The 17,075-nt window shown below is 47.3% G+C and overlaps 1 protein-coding gene across 11 annotated transcripts in view; it reads left to right on the forward strand.

Moving 5' to 3' along the window:
• The window catches only part of ZNF331 (zinc finger protein 331), a 43,232-nt gene extending 38,400 nt beyond the window's left edge, over nt 1–4,832 (forward strand). For all 11 annotated transcript variants that reach the window (XM_033229054.1, XM_033229056.1, XM_033229055.1 and 8 more), the window contains one exon: nt 1,344–4,832. In XM_033229054.1, the coding sequence (XP_033084945.1) occupies nt 1,344–2,599 (1,256 nt within the window). In that variant the 3' untranslated portion in view covers nt 2,600–4,832. The remainder of the gene's footprint in view (nt 1–1,343) is intronic.
• Nucleotides 4,833–17,075: the final 12,243 nt, after the last annotated feature.

A 17,075-nucleotide genomic window follows, 5' to 3' on the forward strand; every position in this document is an offset into this window, starting at 1 on the left:
GTCCTTTGCAGTTAGCCTCCTTCTTGATGCTCAAGTTCTAAACTTTTTCTTATTGTTCTAAACTTTTTCACATTTTTAATTAAATTTAGTCTTGTAGATTATCTTTTTTGTTGCTTTTGAATGTTGTATTCTTTTACCCAGTTCCTTTTTTCTTTTTTTTTTGAGACAGAGTCTCTCTCTGTCGGCTCACTGCAACCTCCACCTCCCGGGTTCAAGCAGTTCTCCTGCCTCAGCCTCCCAAGTAGCTGGGATTATAGGCACATGGCACCATGCCTGGCTGATTTTTGTATTTTTAGTAGAGATGGGGTTTGTTTGTTTGTTTGTTTTTTCTTTTGAGACGGAGTCTAGCTCTGTCACCCAGGTTGGAGTGCAGTGGCACAATCTCGGCTCACTGCAACCTCCACCTCCCGGGTTCAAGCGATTCTCCTGCCTTACCCTTCTGAGTAGCTGGGATTACAGTCTCCCACCACCATGCCCAGCTAATTTTTGTATTTTTAGTAGAGACAAGGTTTCACCATGTTGGCCAGGCTGGTCTCGAACTCCTGACTTCATGATCTGCCCACCTCGGCCTCCCAAAGTGCTGGGATTACAAGCGTGAGCCACCACGCCCAGCCTGTTTTTTGTTTTTTTGGGGTTTTTTGAGACAGAGTTTCATGCTTGTTGCCCAGGCTAGAGTGCAATAGCATGATCTCAGCTCACCACAACCTCTGCTTCCCAGGTTCAAGCAATTTTCATGCCTCAGCCTCCCAACTAGCTGGGATTGCAGTCATGTGCCACCACACCTGGCTAATTTTGTATCTTTAGTAGAGACAAGCTTTCTCCATGTTGGTCAGGCTGGTCTCGGACTCCCGACCTCAGGTGATCCGCCTGCCTTGGCCTCCCAAAGTGCTGGGATTACAGGCATGAGCCACCACTCCCAGCCCTTTACCCAGTTACTTTTAATAATACTACTGACATACATGTGTATCAGTTTCAGAATGCTTTACACACAGCTATCCAACTGCATATTGTTTTGTTACAGTACCTCTATATCTGATTTTCTTTGATTTTCCAAGTATATCATCACATCATCTACAAATACTTGTTTTCATCTTCAAAATAGGAAATAATAGGACTAATTGTCAGAACCTTTTTCATGTTTGACTTTAAAACAGATGTCTCCAAGGAATTCTCATTAAGTATTGTGCCAGAAATAGAATCTACACTTTAACAAGAGCCCTGGGTGATTCACATTTATTCTACTGGATAATTTTTATTTCTATTAGACAAGTTTTTGGTTTGTGGTTAGGTTTGTGTGTACTTGTGTCCCTCTAAAGGAAACAAACTATGTTCTTTTTTCCCAGATTTGGAGTCAGCATATGAGAATAAGGGTTTACCTACAGAAAAGAACATTCATGAAATAAGGGCTTCCAAAAGGAATTCAGATAGAAGAAGTAAATCCCTTGGCCGTCACTGGATATGTGAAGGTACGCTTGAAAGACCGCACCGCTCGAGAGGGAGGTATGTCAATCAAATGCTCATCAATTATGTAAAAAGGCCTGCTACTAGAGAAGGTACCCCTCCTAGACCACATCAGAGACATCATAAGGAGAATTCCTTTGAATGTAAGGAGTGTGGGAAGGCCTTTAGTCGTGGCTATCAACTTAGTCAACATCAGAAAATCCATACTGGCGAGAAACCTTACGAATGTAAAGAATGTAAGAAGGCCTTCCGTTGGGGCAATCAGCTTACTCAACATCAAAAAATTCATACGGGGGAGAAGCCGTACGAGTGTAAAGACTGTGGGAAGGCTTTTCGATGGGGCTCAAGCCTCGTTATTCATAAGAGAATTCATACTGGTGAAAAACCCTATGAATGTAAAGACTGTGGAAAGGCCTTTCGACGTGGTGACGAGCTCACCCAGCACCAGAGATTCCACACTGGGGAGAAGGACTACGAATGCAAAGACTGTGGGAAGACCTTCAGCCGTGTGTATAAACTGATTCAGCACAAGAGAATTCATAGTGGGGAGAAGCCTTACGAGTGTAAAGACTGTGGGAAGGCCTTTATATGTGGTTCAAGCCTCATTCAGCACAAGAGAATTCACACAGGTGAGAAACCCTATGAATGTCAAGAGTGCGGGAAGGCCTTCACTCGAGTCAATTACCTCACTCAGCATCAGAAGATCCACACCGGGGAGAAGCCTCACGAATGTAAGGAATGTGGGAAGGCCTTTCGCTGGGGTTCGAGCCTCGTTAAGCACGAGAGGATACACACGGGCGAGAAGCCGTACAAATGCACAGAGTGTGGGAAGGCCTTCAACTGCGGCTACCACCTCACTCAGCACGAGAGAATCCACACAGGCGAGACCCCGTACAAATGTAAGGAGTGTGGGAAGGCTTTCATTTACGGGTCCAGCCTTGTGAAACACGAGAGAATTCATACCGGGGTGAAACCCTATGGGTGTACAGAATGTGGGAAGAGCTTTAGTCACGGCCATCAGCTTACACAACATCAGAAAACGCACAGCGGGGCGAAATCCTACGAATGTAAGGAATGCGGGAAGGCATGTACCCACCCGAACCATCTCCGAGAACATCAGAGGATCCACAACAGTTGAAGAGCCTCTTGAACACCGTAGCCCGCTCGTATCTGTGGTTTCGCTTTCCACAGTTGGTTATCTGCAGTCTACTGCAGTTCAAAAATATTAAGTGGAAAATTCCAGAAATAACAAATGCGTAAGTCTCAAATGGTGGCCCTTCCGAGTAGCGTGATGAAATCTCTCTGTCCGGCTCCAACCGGCCAGGGCTGTGAATCGTCCCTTGGTCCAGCACAGTCACGCTGTCTACGCTACCCACCCTGCTCGTCACTTAGTAGCCGTCTTGGTGATCAGACTGACTGTCATAGCATCACAGTGCTTGTGCTCAAGCAGTCCCTACTTTGCTTAACAGTGGCCCAGAGAGCAAGAGTAGTGATGCCAGTGATTCGGATATGCCAAAGAGAAGCCACAAAGTGCTTCCTTTTAAGTGAAATGGTGAAAGTTCTCAATAAGGAAAAAGACAAAAATCATATACTGAGGTTGCTGAGATCTACATGACAATGAGGTATTTTGGGAGAGAGAGATACCTACGTTCATGTAATTTTATTACAGTATATTGTTACAGTGGTTCTATTTTGTTAGTTATTGTTGGTAAGCTCTTACTGTGCCTAATTTATAAATCAAACTTTAGATACGTATGTACAGGAAAAAATGTAGTATATAGTATCGTATATACGTACAGGAAAAACAGAGTACTATCTGTGGTTTCAGGTATCCACTGGGGCTCTTGGAACGTATTCCCCTCAGGTGAGAGGGGACTGCTGTACAAAGAATGTAGGAAGCTCTCTAGACTACATCCATTCCTTCCTCAACACGAGGAAAAAATCATGGTACAGTTTAACATAAGAAAGCCTTCACTGATCACTCCTTTTTTTTTTTTTTTTTTTTTTTTTTTTTTTTTTTTTTTTGAGACAGAGTCTCACTCTTGCCCAGGCTGGAGTGCACCACCATGCCTGGCTAATTTTTGTATTTTCAGTAGAGACAGGTTTCACCATGTTGTCCAGGCTGGTCTTGAACTCCTGACCTCAGGTGATCCACCTGCCTTGCCCTCCCAAAGTGCTAGGATTACAGGCATGAGCCACTACATCCAGCCCACTGATCACTCTTCTGCTTATAGAATATCAGAAGTCATTCTAGAGGCAAATTTGAATTGTGGAAAAATCACTTTTTCTTAATGATTGTTTTTGGTGTAGACGTTTTTATTGTGTAGGTTAGTTTAATGAATACATAAAGACTACCAATACCATTCTGTCTTTATTCCGTGGCATCTGTGGAATAACCCTGCTAATGTAACATGTGAGAAAGCCTTTAGTCATGGCACCCACTCTATCAGTTGTCCCCACCATCCCCCGCCCTCCTCCCTGTGAGACTACTGGGCCAAAGGCTCACTACCCCTGTGTGTTGTCCGGCACACAGACACTATTGTGCATTATTTGTACATAAGGATAGTCACATCTACCTGAGACTGCTATTGTGGAAATTAAATGTTTGGTACATGTAAAGTCTTTGAAAGTGTAACTGGAATATTGTATAAGTTCAATAAATATTAACTGTTGTTTTTATGCTCATTACTACCATTTGTGTTGCCATTAGTGAATTTTTACAAGGAAACCCCCTGTGGGTGCAATGAGTCTGGAAAAGACCATTGAGCCTTCTAGAAGAAAACATTGAGAGATTATTGTCACAACCGTGGGTTACGCAATGATTTCTTAGTACACAAAACACAACGCAAACAAAACGTTGTTACACTTCATCGAAAGTACAAAGTTCTGTTCATCAAATAATGCTGGTAAGATAGGGGAAAGACAAGAAACAGGACTGGAAGAAGATATTTGCTCTACAGTACACCTGACAAAGGAACTCTCATAGAAAATATAAAGAATCCCTCAAGTTGGAAAAAAAAAAAAATCAATTTAAAGGGGAGAAAACTTAAGCACGTCTCAACAGAAGATCACCAAATGGCCAATAAGTGAAAGTGTATTCAATGTCCTTGCTCCTCAAGGAACTGTAGAGTAAAACTACAATGTGCCGCCACTCTAGACAGTCCCCAGGATGATTAGATTAAAATCACAGTAACCAGGTCGGTTTCTGATGTCTCACCACAAAGAAGGATAAGGGAGCGAGGTGATGGATATGTTAATTAGCTTGATTTAATCATTCCACATTGTATACACGTCTCAGAACATCACCTTGTACTCCATCAATATAATGCAATTATTATTTGTCAAATATTAATAAAGAAAATCAAAGATGAGCAGGTCTCTTGGTTGGATATTGAAACACGACGTATTTGAGAAGGAACCGCGCCAGCAGACTGGACCTCTGCCAAATCCTGGCGGTGCCCCGCAGCGGGGACAGGGCGGGAGGGAGGTGAGCGGACTGGTCCTGGGGAAGGGGTAAGGGCGCGGAGTAGAGTTGTTACAGGAAAGGGGTGCCAGTTCAGGCCCCAGGAGAGAGTTATTGGATCTCACACAAGAAAGAATTCAGCGGCCGGGCGCAGTGGCTCAAGCCTGTAATCCCAGCACTTTGGGAGGCCGAGGCAGGCGGATCACAAGGTCAGGAGATCGAGACCATCCTGGCTAACACGGTGAAACCCCTTCTCTACTAAAAATACAAAAAATTAGCCGGGCAAGGTGGCGGGCGCCTGTAGTCCAGCTACTCGGGAGGCTGAGGCAGGAGAATGGTGTGAACCCGGGAGGTGGAGCTTGCAGTGAGCCGAGATCGCGCCACTGCACTCCAGCCTGGGGGACAGAGCGAGACTGCATCTCAAAAAAAAAAAAAAAGAGAAAAAAATTCAGGATAAGTCCTCAGTGCAAGGCAAAAGCAAGTTTATTAAGAAAGTAAAGTGGTAGGGCCAGGTGCGGTGGCTCATGCCTGTAATCCCAGCACTTTGGGAGGCTGAGGCGGTGGATCACCTGAAGTCACCAGCCTGGCCAACATGGCAAAACCCCATCTCTACTATAAATACAAAACTGGCCAGGTGTGTTGGCCCACACCTGTAGTCCCAGCTACTCAGGAGGCTGAGGCAGGATAATCACTTGAACCCGGGAGGCAGAGGTTGCAGTGAGCTGAGATCACGCTACTGCACTCCAGCCTCGGTGACAGAGGGAGACTCCATCTCAAAAACAGAAAAGAAGAAGTGGTGAAAGAACAGCTGCTCCATAGACAGTGTAGGACACTCCTGAAATTAGGAGGAACACATCCACCCTAGGTCCAATGTGCACATATATGGGGAGATGTGCTCTGCTACAAGGGTTTATGATAAAGGATTCCTTTTTCTTCATTATTTTGCAAGAATTGATATTGTCTTTAAAGCAAAACTAGGAATGCCTTTGTTCTCCAGAGATCAGGATATCTGAACACTCCCACGTCTGGGTCTGTTGAGTAACCATTATTCATTTGTCCCTTAACCGTAAACATCTAGAGGCCCGGAATGCTTAAATTTCTCAGAATGCAGCCCAGCAAGTCTCAGCCTCGTGTTCCTAAGCCACACTCAAAATGGAGTCACTCTGGTTCAAACACCTCTGACAGAATCCTGGGGGAGGTGAGGACACAGACTCAGGGGAGAGACCTGAACTATCTTAAGATGGTCCTAGGCTGAGGGTAGGATTATCTTAGGGAAAGGACCAGAGCCCGTAGTAGGAATCGGAGAATATAGACTGGGGAGGACCCTAGACCCCTTGGGAGTGAGTTTGAGGGGGCAGAGGAGTGGCTAATGGGCATGGGAGGGCCTGGCGCGTGGGAAGGGACTGTTAGAGCTCGGGGATGAATTCTGGGAGAGAAGGGATAAGAGTCCTGGAGAGAGGCCTTAGGACTGGGAGAGGACTGGAGTGCTCCTGAGAGCAGCTGCGGAGATGGAGGGCAGACGCTACCTCCTGCAGGAGAACCTTAGGCACGGGGGATGGTGGTGTGGTTAGAGCTCAGGGGTGTCCTAAAAAGGTTGGCAAAGGATGCAGAATATAGGGTTAAAGTCCTGCTTGTTTGATCTACCTCAGGGGTAGGGTTACATTTCAATCAAAGCTGCTTAGTTCTCGGATTCCAAATACCTCAGCATTAGGTTAAGGATTCAGATGCTCCGGGGTGGTGGGGAAGTGAGGGAGCATGTTCAGGGGAAGGGGTTCCAGACCCAGGTTTCAGAGCTGGGTATCTTTCTGGTCTAGGCTTCAGTACCCTTAGGAATCAACCTCATACGCGGCATCATCCTGCTTAGTGCCCCTTTCCCCTGTGGACCCGACGCCAACATCAGCAGAAGGGGCCCAGGGTCCCCTCCTCGCCACCAAGAACAACATGCATGGTGGGGTCACTGCCCTTCCCGGGATTCCCGTCCGTGTAAACAAGAGGAGGAGCTGGGTGGGGTAGGAAGAGAAGAGCAAGGGACGGAGTGTGAAGAGGAGAAGCAGGGGGAAGATAGTGACCGGAAGCTGGAGGGATGTGGGGATGGGGGTGGGGGTGGGGAGAATACTGAGAAACAAGGAGACTGTGCAGAAAGGCAGCACTGGCCTGGCCTTAGGGGACGCAGCCAAGGTGCAGGAAGACAGCCTGGGTGGACAGGGTTAGTTCACAGAAGGAAACATGGGAAGAATGTGTGTCAGGCAGGACTCTTGGTTCAAGGAGCAACATCCAGAGTCTATGTAAAAAGCCCAGAGGTGGGCTGACACGGTGCCTCATGCCTGTAATCCTAGCACTTTGGGAGGCCGAGGGGAGTGGATCACTTGAGGTCCGGAGTTTGAGACCAGCCTGACCACCATAGTGAAAATCTGTCTCTACTAAAAATGCAAAAATCAGCCTGGCACAATGGTACACACCTGCAATCTCAGCTACTCAGGAAGCTGAGGCAGGAGAATTGCTTGAACTGGAGAGGTGGAAGTTGCAGTGAGCTGAGATCAAGCCAGTGCACTTTTCTGAGACAGAGCAAGACTCTGTCTCAAAAAAAAAAAATAAAGCCCAGAGGTGGCCAGGCACAGTGGCCCATGCCTGTAATCCCAGCACTTTGGGAGGCCTATACAGGCAGATCGACTGAGGTCAGTAGTTAAAGACCAGCCTGGTCAACTTAGTGAAACCCTGTCTTTACTAAAATACAAAAATGAGCCGGGTGTGGTGGCCCATGCCTGTAATCCCAGCTACTCAGCAGGCTGAAGCAGGAGAATCGCTTGAACTCAGGAGGCAGAGGTTGCAGTGAGCTGAGAGTGAACCACTTCACTACAGCCTGGGTGACAGAGCAAGACTCTCTCTCAAAAAAACAAACAAACAAACAGAAAACTACAAAAAGCAGTAAGAGCCGTGGGGCAAGGGGTGACCATGAAGTCAAAGAGCTTTACTAAAGTAAGTCATTATTGAGCCAAGTGTGGTGGCTCACACCTGTAATCCCAGCACTTTGGGAGGCCAAGGCAAGTGGATCACCTGAGGTCAGGAGTTCAAGACCAGCCAGGCCAACATGGGGAAACCTCATCTCTATTAAAAATACAAAAGTAGCTGGGTGTGGTGGCAGATGCCTGTAATCCCAGCTACTTGGGAGTCTGAGGCAGGAGAATCACTTGAACCCGGGAGGCAGAGGTTGCAGTGAACCAAGATCGTGCCATTGTACTCCAGCCTGGACAAGAGCGAAACTCTGTCTCAAAAAAAAAAAAAAAAAAAAAAGGAGGTACATGAGTTGTACACAAAAGATACAAAACATTTGTAGAATATATTTTTTAAAAAACCTAAATAAATGAAAGTTTTTTTTGTTTTTTTTTTTTTTGAGATGGAGTCTCGCTCTGTCGCCCAGGCTGGAGTGCAGTGGCCGGATCTCAGCTCACTGCAAGCTCCGCCTCCTGGGTTTACGCCATTCTCCCGCCTCAGCCTCCCAAGTAGCTGGGACTACAGGCGCCCGCCACCTCGCCCGGCTAATTTTTTGTATTTTTTAGTAGAGACGGGGTTTCACCGTGTTAGCCAGGATGGTCTCGATCTCCTGACCTCGTGATCCGCCCGTCTCGGCCTCCCAAAGTGCTGGGATTACAGGCTTGAGCCACCGCGCACTCTGTCGCCCAAGCTGGAGTGAAGTGACACACTCCCCGCTCACTGCAAGCTCCGCCTCCCGGGTTCCCGCCATTCTCCTGCCTCAGCCTCCCGAGTAGCTGGGATTACAGGCGCCCACCACCACGCCCGGCTAGTTTTTGTATTTTGACCAGGCTGGTCTTGAACTCCTGACCTCAGGTGATTCACCCACCTCAGCCTCCCAAAGTGCTGGGAATGAAAAGATATTTCATGGTCCTGGATTGGAAAACTGTATATTGTTAAGATGATGGCTGGGCTCGGTGGTTCATGCTTGTAATCCTAGCACTTTGGGAGGCTGATGGGGTAGATTTGCTTGAGCCCAGCAGTTCCAGACCAGCCTTGGCAACATGGCAAGATCCCATCTCTATATTATTTGTTAAAATAAAATTTCAAAGATAACAATATTACCCAAAGCAATATATACATATTCAATGCAATCTCAATAAAATAATGACATTTTTTGCAGAAATGGAGAAACCAACTCTTAGAGTTGTATGGAATTTCAAGACACCCCAAATAGACAAAGAACAGTGGAGGACTCACACTTCGGATTTCAATTTTATTTTTATTTTTTATTTTTTTGAGATGGAGTCTTACTCTGTCACCCAGGTTGGTGTGCAGTGGCATGATCTCGGCTCACCACAACCTCCGCATCCCAGGTTCAAGTGATTCTCCTGCCTCAGCCTCCCAAGTAGCTGGGATTACAGGTGCCTGCCACCATGCCTAGCTCATTTTTGTATTTTTAGTAGAGATGGGGTTTTGCTATGTTGGCCAGGCTGGTCTCAAGCTCCTGACCTCAGAGGATCCATCTGCCTCGGCCTCCCAAAGTGGTGGGATTACAGACGTGAGCCACTGCACCCGGCCTGGATTTCAAAAATTGTTTAAAAAGCAACAGTAATTAAAACAGTGTGATATATGATAATGGCAAAAGGATATACATACATGGCTGGGCGTGGTGTTGTGCACCTGTAATCCCAGCTATTCAGGAGGCTGAGGCAGGAGAATCGCTTGAACTCAGGAGGTGGAAGTTTCAATGAGCCAAGATTGTGCCACTGCAGTCCAGCCTGTGCAACAGAGTGAGTGTCTCCAAAACAATTTTTTAAATTAAAAAAAAATTACATATATATTACATATATAATATCTAAAAAACAAAATACAAAAATAGCCTGACGTGGTGGCACCCACCTGCAGTCCCAGCTACTCAGGGGGCTGAGGTGGGAGGATCACCTACCTGAGCCCATGAGCCCAGGAGGTCGAGGCTGCAGTGAGCTGTGATTGCGCCACTGCACTCCAGCCTGGGCAACAGAATGAGACCCTGTCTCTAAATAAATAAATAAAAGCTAGAAGGGTTTTGAATGTTCACAATACAAATAATAAATGTTTGAGGTTATGGATATGCTAATTACTCTGATTTGATCATTACGCATTGTGTACAGAAATCAAATTACCACTCTGTATCCCATAAACACGTCATTATTATGTGTAAAATAAAAAATAAAGAATTTATGAGAAAGGATTTACTGCAGAGCAGACATCATTTTCTGGAGAGGCAGTAATTACATAGTTACAGAAGCCAAAGGGCAATGGGGAAGGTTCTGAGCTCTTTTAGGCACGTGTGGCTGAGTGAAACGCATCACCCAGACAAGCCCCATCTGAACACGTGCACACAGCAAGACCACCAGAATAACTCTGCGCACATTCCACTTGCTCTTTGGACAAATGTATGGGGTGACCTCACCTGAGTTTGCACTAAACCTGGAGTCATTTATTTCACAAGTTTTCACAGCACCAAGGGTCAGCAAACTGTTAAGGGCCAGTTAGTAAATATTTTACTAGACACGTATTTTGCAGGGCGCATGTGTTCTCTGTCACGTATTCCTCATTATTTTTACAAGCTTTAAAAAATGCGAAAACTGGCGGGGCGTGGTGACTCACGCTTGTAATCCCAGCATTTCCGGAGACCAAGGCGGGAGAATCTCTTGAACTCAAGAAACTAGCCTGGACGGCATTGAGAGACCTCGTCTCTACAAAAAATGGAAAACTTAGAAGGGGGTTATGGCGCTCACCTGTAGTCTCAGCTACTCAAGAGGCTGAGGTGGGAGGATCCCCTGAGCCTGAGAGGTCAAGGCTGTGGTGAGCTGTGTTTGCAGAACTGCACTCTAGCCTGGGAGTCAGAGTAAGACCATGTCTAAAAAAAAAAAAAAGAAAAGAAAAAAATAAAAATGTGAAAACCGCTCTTATCCCCTACAGTGTACAAAAAGATCCTGGAACAGTGGTACACACCTGTAATCCCAGCACTTCAGAAGGCAAGGCAGGAGAATCACTAGAAGACAGGAGTTTGAGACCAGCCTGGGCAACAGAGCAAGACTCTGGGCCGGGTGCAGTGGCTCATGCCTTTAATCCCAGCACTTTGGGAGGCCTGGGCAGGCAGATCATCTGAGGTCAGGAGTTTGAGACCAGCCTGACCAACATCACGAAACCACATCTCTACTAAAAATATAAAAACTAGCCAGTTGTGGTGGCGGGTGCTGTAATCCCAGGTACTCAGGAGGCTGGGGAAGGAGAATTGCTTGAACCAAAGAGGCGGAGGTTGCAGTGAGCCAAGATCGCACCACTGCACTCCAGCCTGGGAGACAGAGCAAGACTCCCAGCGACCAGGGAGGCTGAAGCAGGAGAATTGCTTGAACCTGGGAAACAGAGGTTGCAGTGAACTGAAATAGGAAAGAAAAAAAAAAAAAAGAATGGGGGCTTGTTATGTTTCCCAGGCTGCTCTTGGACTCCTGGGCTCAAGCCATTCTCCCACACTGGCCTCCTGACCTCAGGTGATCTGCCCACCTTGGCCTCCCAGAGTGTTGGGATTACAGGCTTGAGCCACTGTGCCCAGCCCACTCTAGGATTTTTATAGTTTGACATCTCACATTTAAATCTTTAGTCTTGAGTCAATTTTTCAATATGGTGAAAGGTGGGAGTCCAGTTTCATTCTTTTTTGTTTGTTTGTTTTTTAGAAAATCCTAGGCCGGGCACAGTGGCTCACGCCTGTAATCCCAGACTTTGGGAGGCTGAGCTGGGTGGATCACTTGAGGTCAGGAGTTTGAGATCAGGGTGGCCAACATGGTGAAACCCCATCTCTACTAAAAACACAAAAATTAGTCGGTTGTGGTGATGGGCACCTGTAATGCCAGCTACTCAGGAGGCTGAGGCAGGAGAATCGCTTGAACCCAGGAGGCAGAGGCTGCAGCGAGCTGACATTGCGCCACTGCCCTCCAACCTCGGGGACACAGCGAGACCCTGTCTCAAAAAAAAAGAAAAGAAAATCCCATTAATTGTTCTACCAAAAAGACATGTGTATTCATATGTTGATTGCAGCACTGAGAGTGCTGGCAGTCTCACTCTGTCATCCAGGCTGGAGTACAGTGGCGTGATCTTGGCTCACTGCAGCCTCTGCCCACCAGACTCAAGCGATCCTTCCACCTCAGCCCCCCGAGTAGCTGAGACTGCAAACACGCACCACCACTCTCAGTTAATTTTTCTTTAATTTTTGCAGAGACGGGATCTGGCCATGTTGCCCCGGTTGGTTTTGAACTCTTGGACTCAAGCTATCTCATCTTGCCCTCCGAAAGTGCTGGGATTACAGACAAGAGCCGCACTACACCCTGCCCAGTGTCAGCCTTCTGCATGTGGCTAGCCAGTTATTCCAGCACCATTTATTGAATAGGAAGTCCTTTTCCCTTTGCTTGTTTTTGTCAGCTTTGTCCATCATAAGTTTATAGGTGTGGCTTTATTTCTGGGTTCTCCATTCTGTTCCATTACTATATATGCCTTTTTTTTTTTTTTTTTTTTTGAGACAGAGTCTCACCCTGTCACCCAGGCTGGAGTACAGTGGCGCAATATCAGCTCACTGCAACCTCTGCCCCCCAGGTTCAAGCAATTCTCCTGCCTCAACCTGCCGAATAGCTGGGATTACAGGCACGCACCATCATGCCCAGGTAATTTTTGTACATTTAGTAGAGATGGGGTTTCACCATGTTGGCCAGGCTGGTCTCAAACTCCTGACCTCAAATGATCTGCCTGCCTTGGCCTCCCAAAGTGCTGCGATTACAGGGGTGAGCCACTGCGCGTGGCCTATGTGTCTATTTTTGTACTGGTAACATGGTGTTTTGGTTACTGTATACTTTTTTGTTTTACATTTACTGGCTTATTATAAAGGACATTACAGATGACACAGATAAAGAGATGCATAGCACAAGGTATGGGAGAAGGGGTGAAGAGTTTCTGCGCCCTCCCTTGGCACACTACTCTCCAGGAGCCTACAAGTCTTCAGCTATCAGGAAGCTCCTAGTTACTGTATCCTTGTACAGTTTGAAGCTGGAATGTCATGCCTCCAGCTTTGTTCTTTTGGCTTAAGATCGCTTTGGCTATTGGGCTCATTTTAGGCTCTGTATGACTTTTACAATGGTTTTTTTTTTTTTTTTTTTGAGACAGAGTCTCACTCTGTCACCCAGGCTGGAGTGCAGTGGTGTAATGTCAGTTTACTGCAACCTCTGCCTCCTGGGTTCAGGCAATTCTCCTGCCTTAGGCTCCCGAGTAGCTGAGGTTACAATCACGTACCACCACACCTGGCTAATTTTTGTATTTTTAGTGGAGACGGGGTTTCACCATGTTGTCTACGCTGGTCTCAAACTCCTGGCCTAAGGTGATCCGCCTACCTTGGCCTCCCAAAGTGCTGGGATTACAAGCATGAACCACCTTGCCTGGCCTACAATCGTTTTTTATAATTCTGTGAAAAATAATATTGGTAGTTTGGTGATTCTAGATTGCTTTGGGTAAACGGCCATTTTAAAATTATTTTAATTATTAAAATTGGGGGTACATAGTAGGTGTATGTATTTATGGGTTACATGAAATATTTTGAAACAGGCACACAATGTACAATAATCACGTCAGTGTCATGGGATAGTCACCACCTCAAGCATTTATCCTAATATGGCCTTTTGTTTTTGAGATGGAGTCTCTCTCTGTCGCCCGGGCTGGAGTGCAGGGGCACGATCTTGGCTCACTGCAACCTCCACCTCCCAGGTTCAAGCGATTCTCAGGTCTCAGCCTCCAAGGAGCTGGGATTACAGGCGCCCGCCACCACGCCTGGCTAATTTTTGTATTTTTAGTAGAGACAATATTTCACCATGTTGGTCAGGCTTGTCTCTAACTCCTGACCTCGTGATCCCCCGGCCTCGGCCTCCCAAAGTGCTGGGATTACAGGCGTGAGCCACCTCGCCTGGCAATGTGGTCTTTTTTAATAATATTGATTCTGCTAATCCATGAGCAAGGAAAGTTTTTTCACGTTTGTGTCAACAATTTCTTTCAGCAGTGTTTTGTTTGTTTTTTGAGACAGAGTCTCACTATGTCACCCAGGCTGGAGTGCAATGGTGCAATCTCAGTTCACTGCAACCCCTGCCTCACGGGTTCAAGCGATTCTCCTGCCTCAGGTTCCCGAGTAGCTGGGACTACAGGTGCACAGCACCACGCCCAGCTAATTTTTGTATTTTTAGTAGAGACGGGATTTCACCATGTTGGCCAGGCTGGTCTCGAACTCCTGACCTCAAGTGATCCACCTGCCTCAGCCTCCCAAAGTCCTGGGGTTACAGGCATGAGCCACTGCACCTGGCCTCTTTCAGCAGTGTTTTGTAGTTCTCCTTGTAGAGACTTTCCAGTTCCTTGGTTAGATATGTTCCTAGGTGTGTGTGTGGGGGGGGGGGGGGTCTATTGTAAATGGGATTGCGTTCTTGATTTCACTCTCAGCTTGAACATTATTGGTGTCTAGAAATGCTACTGATTTTTGTACACTGATTTCATACCCTGAAATTTTACTGAAGTTGTTGATCAGTTCTAGGAGCCATTTGGCAGAGTAGAGTTTTCTCGGTATAGAATGATATCATCCATGAAGAGAGATGACTTGACTTCTTCATTCCATTCCCTTTGGGGATGCCTTTTCTTTCTTTCTCTTGCCTGATTGCTCCGACTAGGACTTCCAGTACTATGGTGAACAAAAGCGGTGGGAGTGGGCGGCTTTGTCTTTTTCCTGTTCTTAAGGGAAATGCTTCCAGCTTTTGCCCATTCAGTACAATGTTGGCTGTGTGTTCGCCATAGACAGCTCTTATTATTTTGAGGTATGTTCCTTCAATGCCGAGTTTGTTGAGGGTTTTTATCATAAAGGGATATTGGATTTTTTTAAAGATGTAGTCTTGCTCTGTTGCCCAGGCTGTGGCACAATCTCAGCTCATTGCAACTTTCACCTCCCAGATGCAAGCAATTCTCCTGCCTCAGCCTCCCAAGTAGCTGAGATTACAGGCACACACCACCATGCCCGGCTTATTTTTGTATTTTTAGTAGAGACAGGGTTTCACCATGTTGGCCAGGCTGGTCTCGAACTCCCGACCTCAGGTGATCCGCTCGCCTCGGCCTCCCAAAGTGCTGGGATTATGGGAGTGAGCCACCGCACCCAGCCAGGTGCCAGAATTCTTTTTTTTTTTTTTTTTTTTTTTTTTTTTTTGAGATGGAGTCTGGCTCTGTCACCCAGGCTGGAGTGCTGTGGCCGGATCTCAGCTCACTGCAAGCTCCGCCTCCCGGGTTCACGCCATTCTCCTGCCTCAGCCTCCCGGGTAAGCTGGGACTACAGGCGCCCGCCACCTCGCCCGGCTAGTTTTTTTTTGTAGTTTTTAGTAGAGACGGGGTTTCACCGTGTTAGCCAGGATGGTCTGGATCTCCTGACCTCATGATCCGCCCGTCTCGGCCTCCCAAAGTGCTGGGATTACAGGCTTGAGCCACCGCGCCCGGCCAGAATTCTTAACACTGGTTCCTTCTCATCTGGAAACGCTGGCACTTCTGATTTTTGTAATTATTTTCATGCAGATAGAACGTTTTTCTTTTTGTTTCCCTATATTATTATTGTCCCTCCCCTTCCCCCTACTCCCTAGGGAGTGATTGCAGAGAAGGTTGGGTAGGGTTTTTGGCCTTGTTTCTATAGCCCTATGCACTTTTTTTGGCAGGTTCTATTTATTTATTTAGAGATGGAGTCTTGCTCCCGTCGCACAGGCTGGAGTGCGATGGTGCCATCTCAGCTCACTGCAACCTCCACATCCCGGGTTCAAGCGATTCTCCTGCCTCAGCCTCCCGAATGACTGGGATTACAGACGCATGCCACCACACCTGGCTGATTGTTGTATTTTTAGTAGAGGCAGGGTTTCACCATGTTGGCCAGGCTGATCTCAAACTCCTGATCTCAGGCGATCCACCCGCCTTGGCCTCCCAAAAGTGCTGGGATTACAGGCGTGAGCCACCGCGCCCGGCCTGTGGCAGGTTTATATTGGGCTGTGCAGTTCAACCTACAGGCCAGGAGATGGCACTTTGGGTTGAATGTTGCCTGCGACAGAAGCAGGTGGGCTTGTACCTGATCCTGGTTTCCTGGGAAGTACTGTCTATTGTTTCAGGTGATGGGCTGGAGCATGGAGTGGCCGGTGCCATGAGCTTCCTGTTCCCTGGGGTGGGGGACACAGCTGGGGTGGGGGAGCCCATAGCTTGCAGAGGAATACCCCAATGATGAGGGCAGGCACCAGACCTATGAGGGTGGCTAAGAGGAGCTCCAGGTGAAACGCGCTGAGGCCTATGTGTAGGGCTGGGGCGTGGGGGGTGAGGACATTGCACCAGCTCCTCATCTAGATTGGCAGGAACATGAATCGTGTCCCGTCACACCCCTATCGTGGGGTTCGTGGCTCCTAGTTCAGATGCACACTGTACTCCTTTCTTCTTCTTCTTCTTTTTTTGTTTTGAGACAGTCTTGTTCTGTCGCCCAGGCTGGAGTGCGGTGGCATGATCTCAGCTCACTGCAACCTCCGCCTCCTGGGTTCAAGTGATTCTCGTGCCTCGGCCTCCCAAGTAGCTGGGATTACAGATGCCAGTCACCACGCCTCACTAACTTTTGTATTTTTAGTAGAGACAGGGTTTCAGCCAGGCTGATCTTGAACTCCTGACCTCAGGTGATCCACTCGCCTCGGCCTCCCAAAGTCTTGCGATTACAGGCGTGAGCCACCGAGCCCGGCCACTGTACTCCTTTTTTTTTTCTTTTTGACATGGAGTCTTGCTCTGTCACCCAGACTTGAGTGCGGTGGCACGATCTCAGCTCACTGCAACCTCTGCCTCTGGGGTTCAAGCAACTCCCCTGCCTCAGCCTCCCGAGCAGCTGGGATTACAGGCACGTACCACCACACCTGGCTAATTTTTGTATTTTTAGTAGAGACGGGGTTTCACCATATTGGCCAGGCTGATCTCGAACTTCCGACCTCAAGTGATCCACCCATCTTGGCCTCCCAAAGTGCTGGGATTACAGGCATGGGCCACATCACCCAGCCAGCACACTGCACTCTTTCCCAGGACCACAGTGTGGTGGAGAGCCTCAGGAAATGCCTGTTTC

The sequence above is a fragment of the Trachypithecus francoisi genome, unplaced genomic scaffold, assembly GCF_009764315.1.
Source record: "Trachypithecus francoisi isolate TF-2019V2 unplaced genomic scaffold, Tfra_2.0 Lachesis_group12, whole genome shotgun sequence".
Classification (NCBI taxonomy): Eukaryota; Metazoa; Chordata; class Mammalia; order Primates; family Cercopithecidae; genus Trachypithecus; species Trachypithecus francoisi.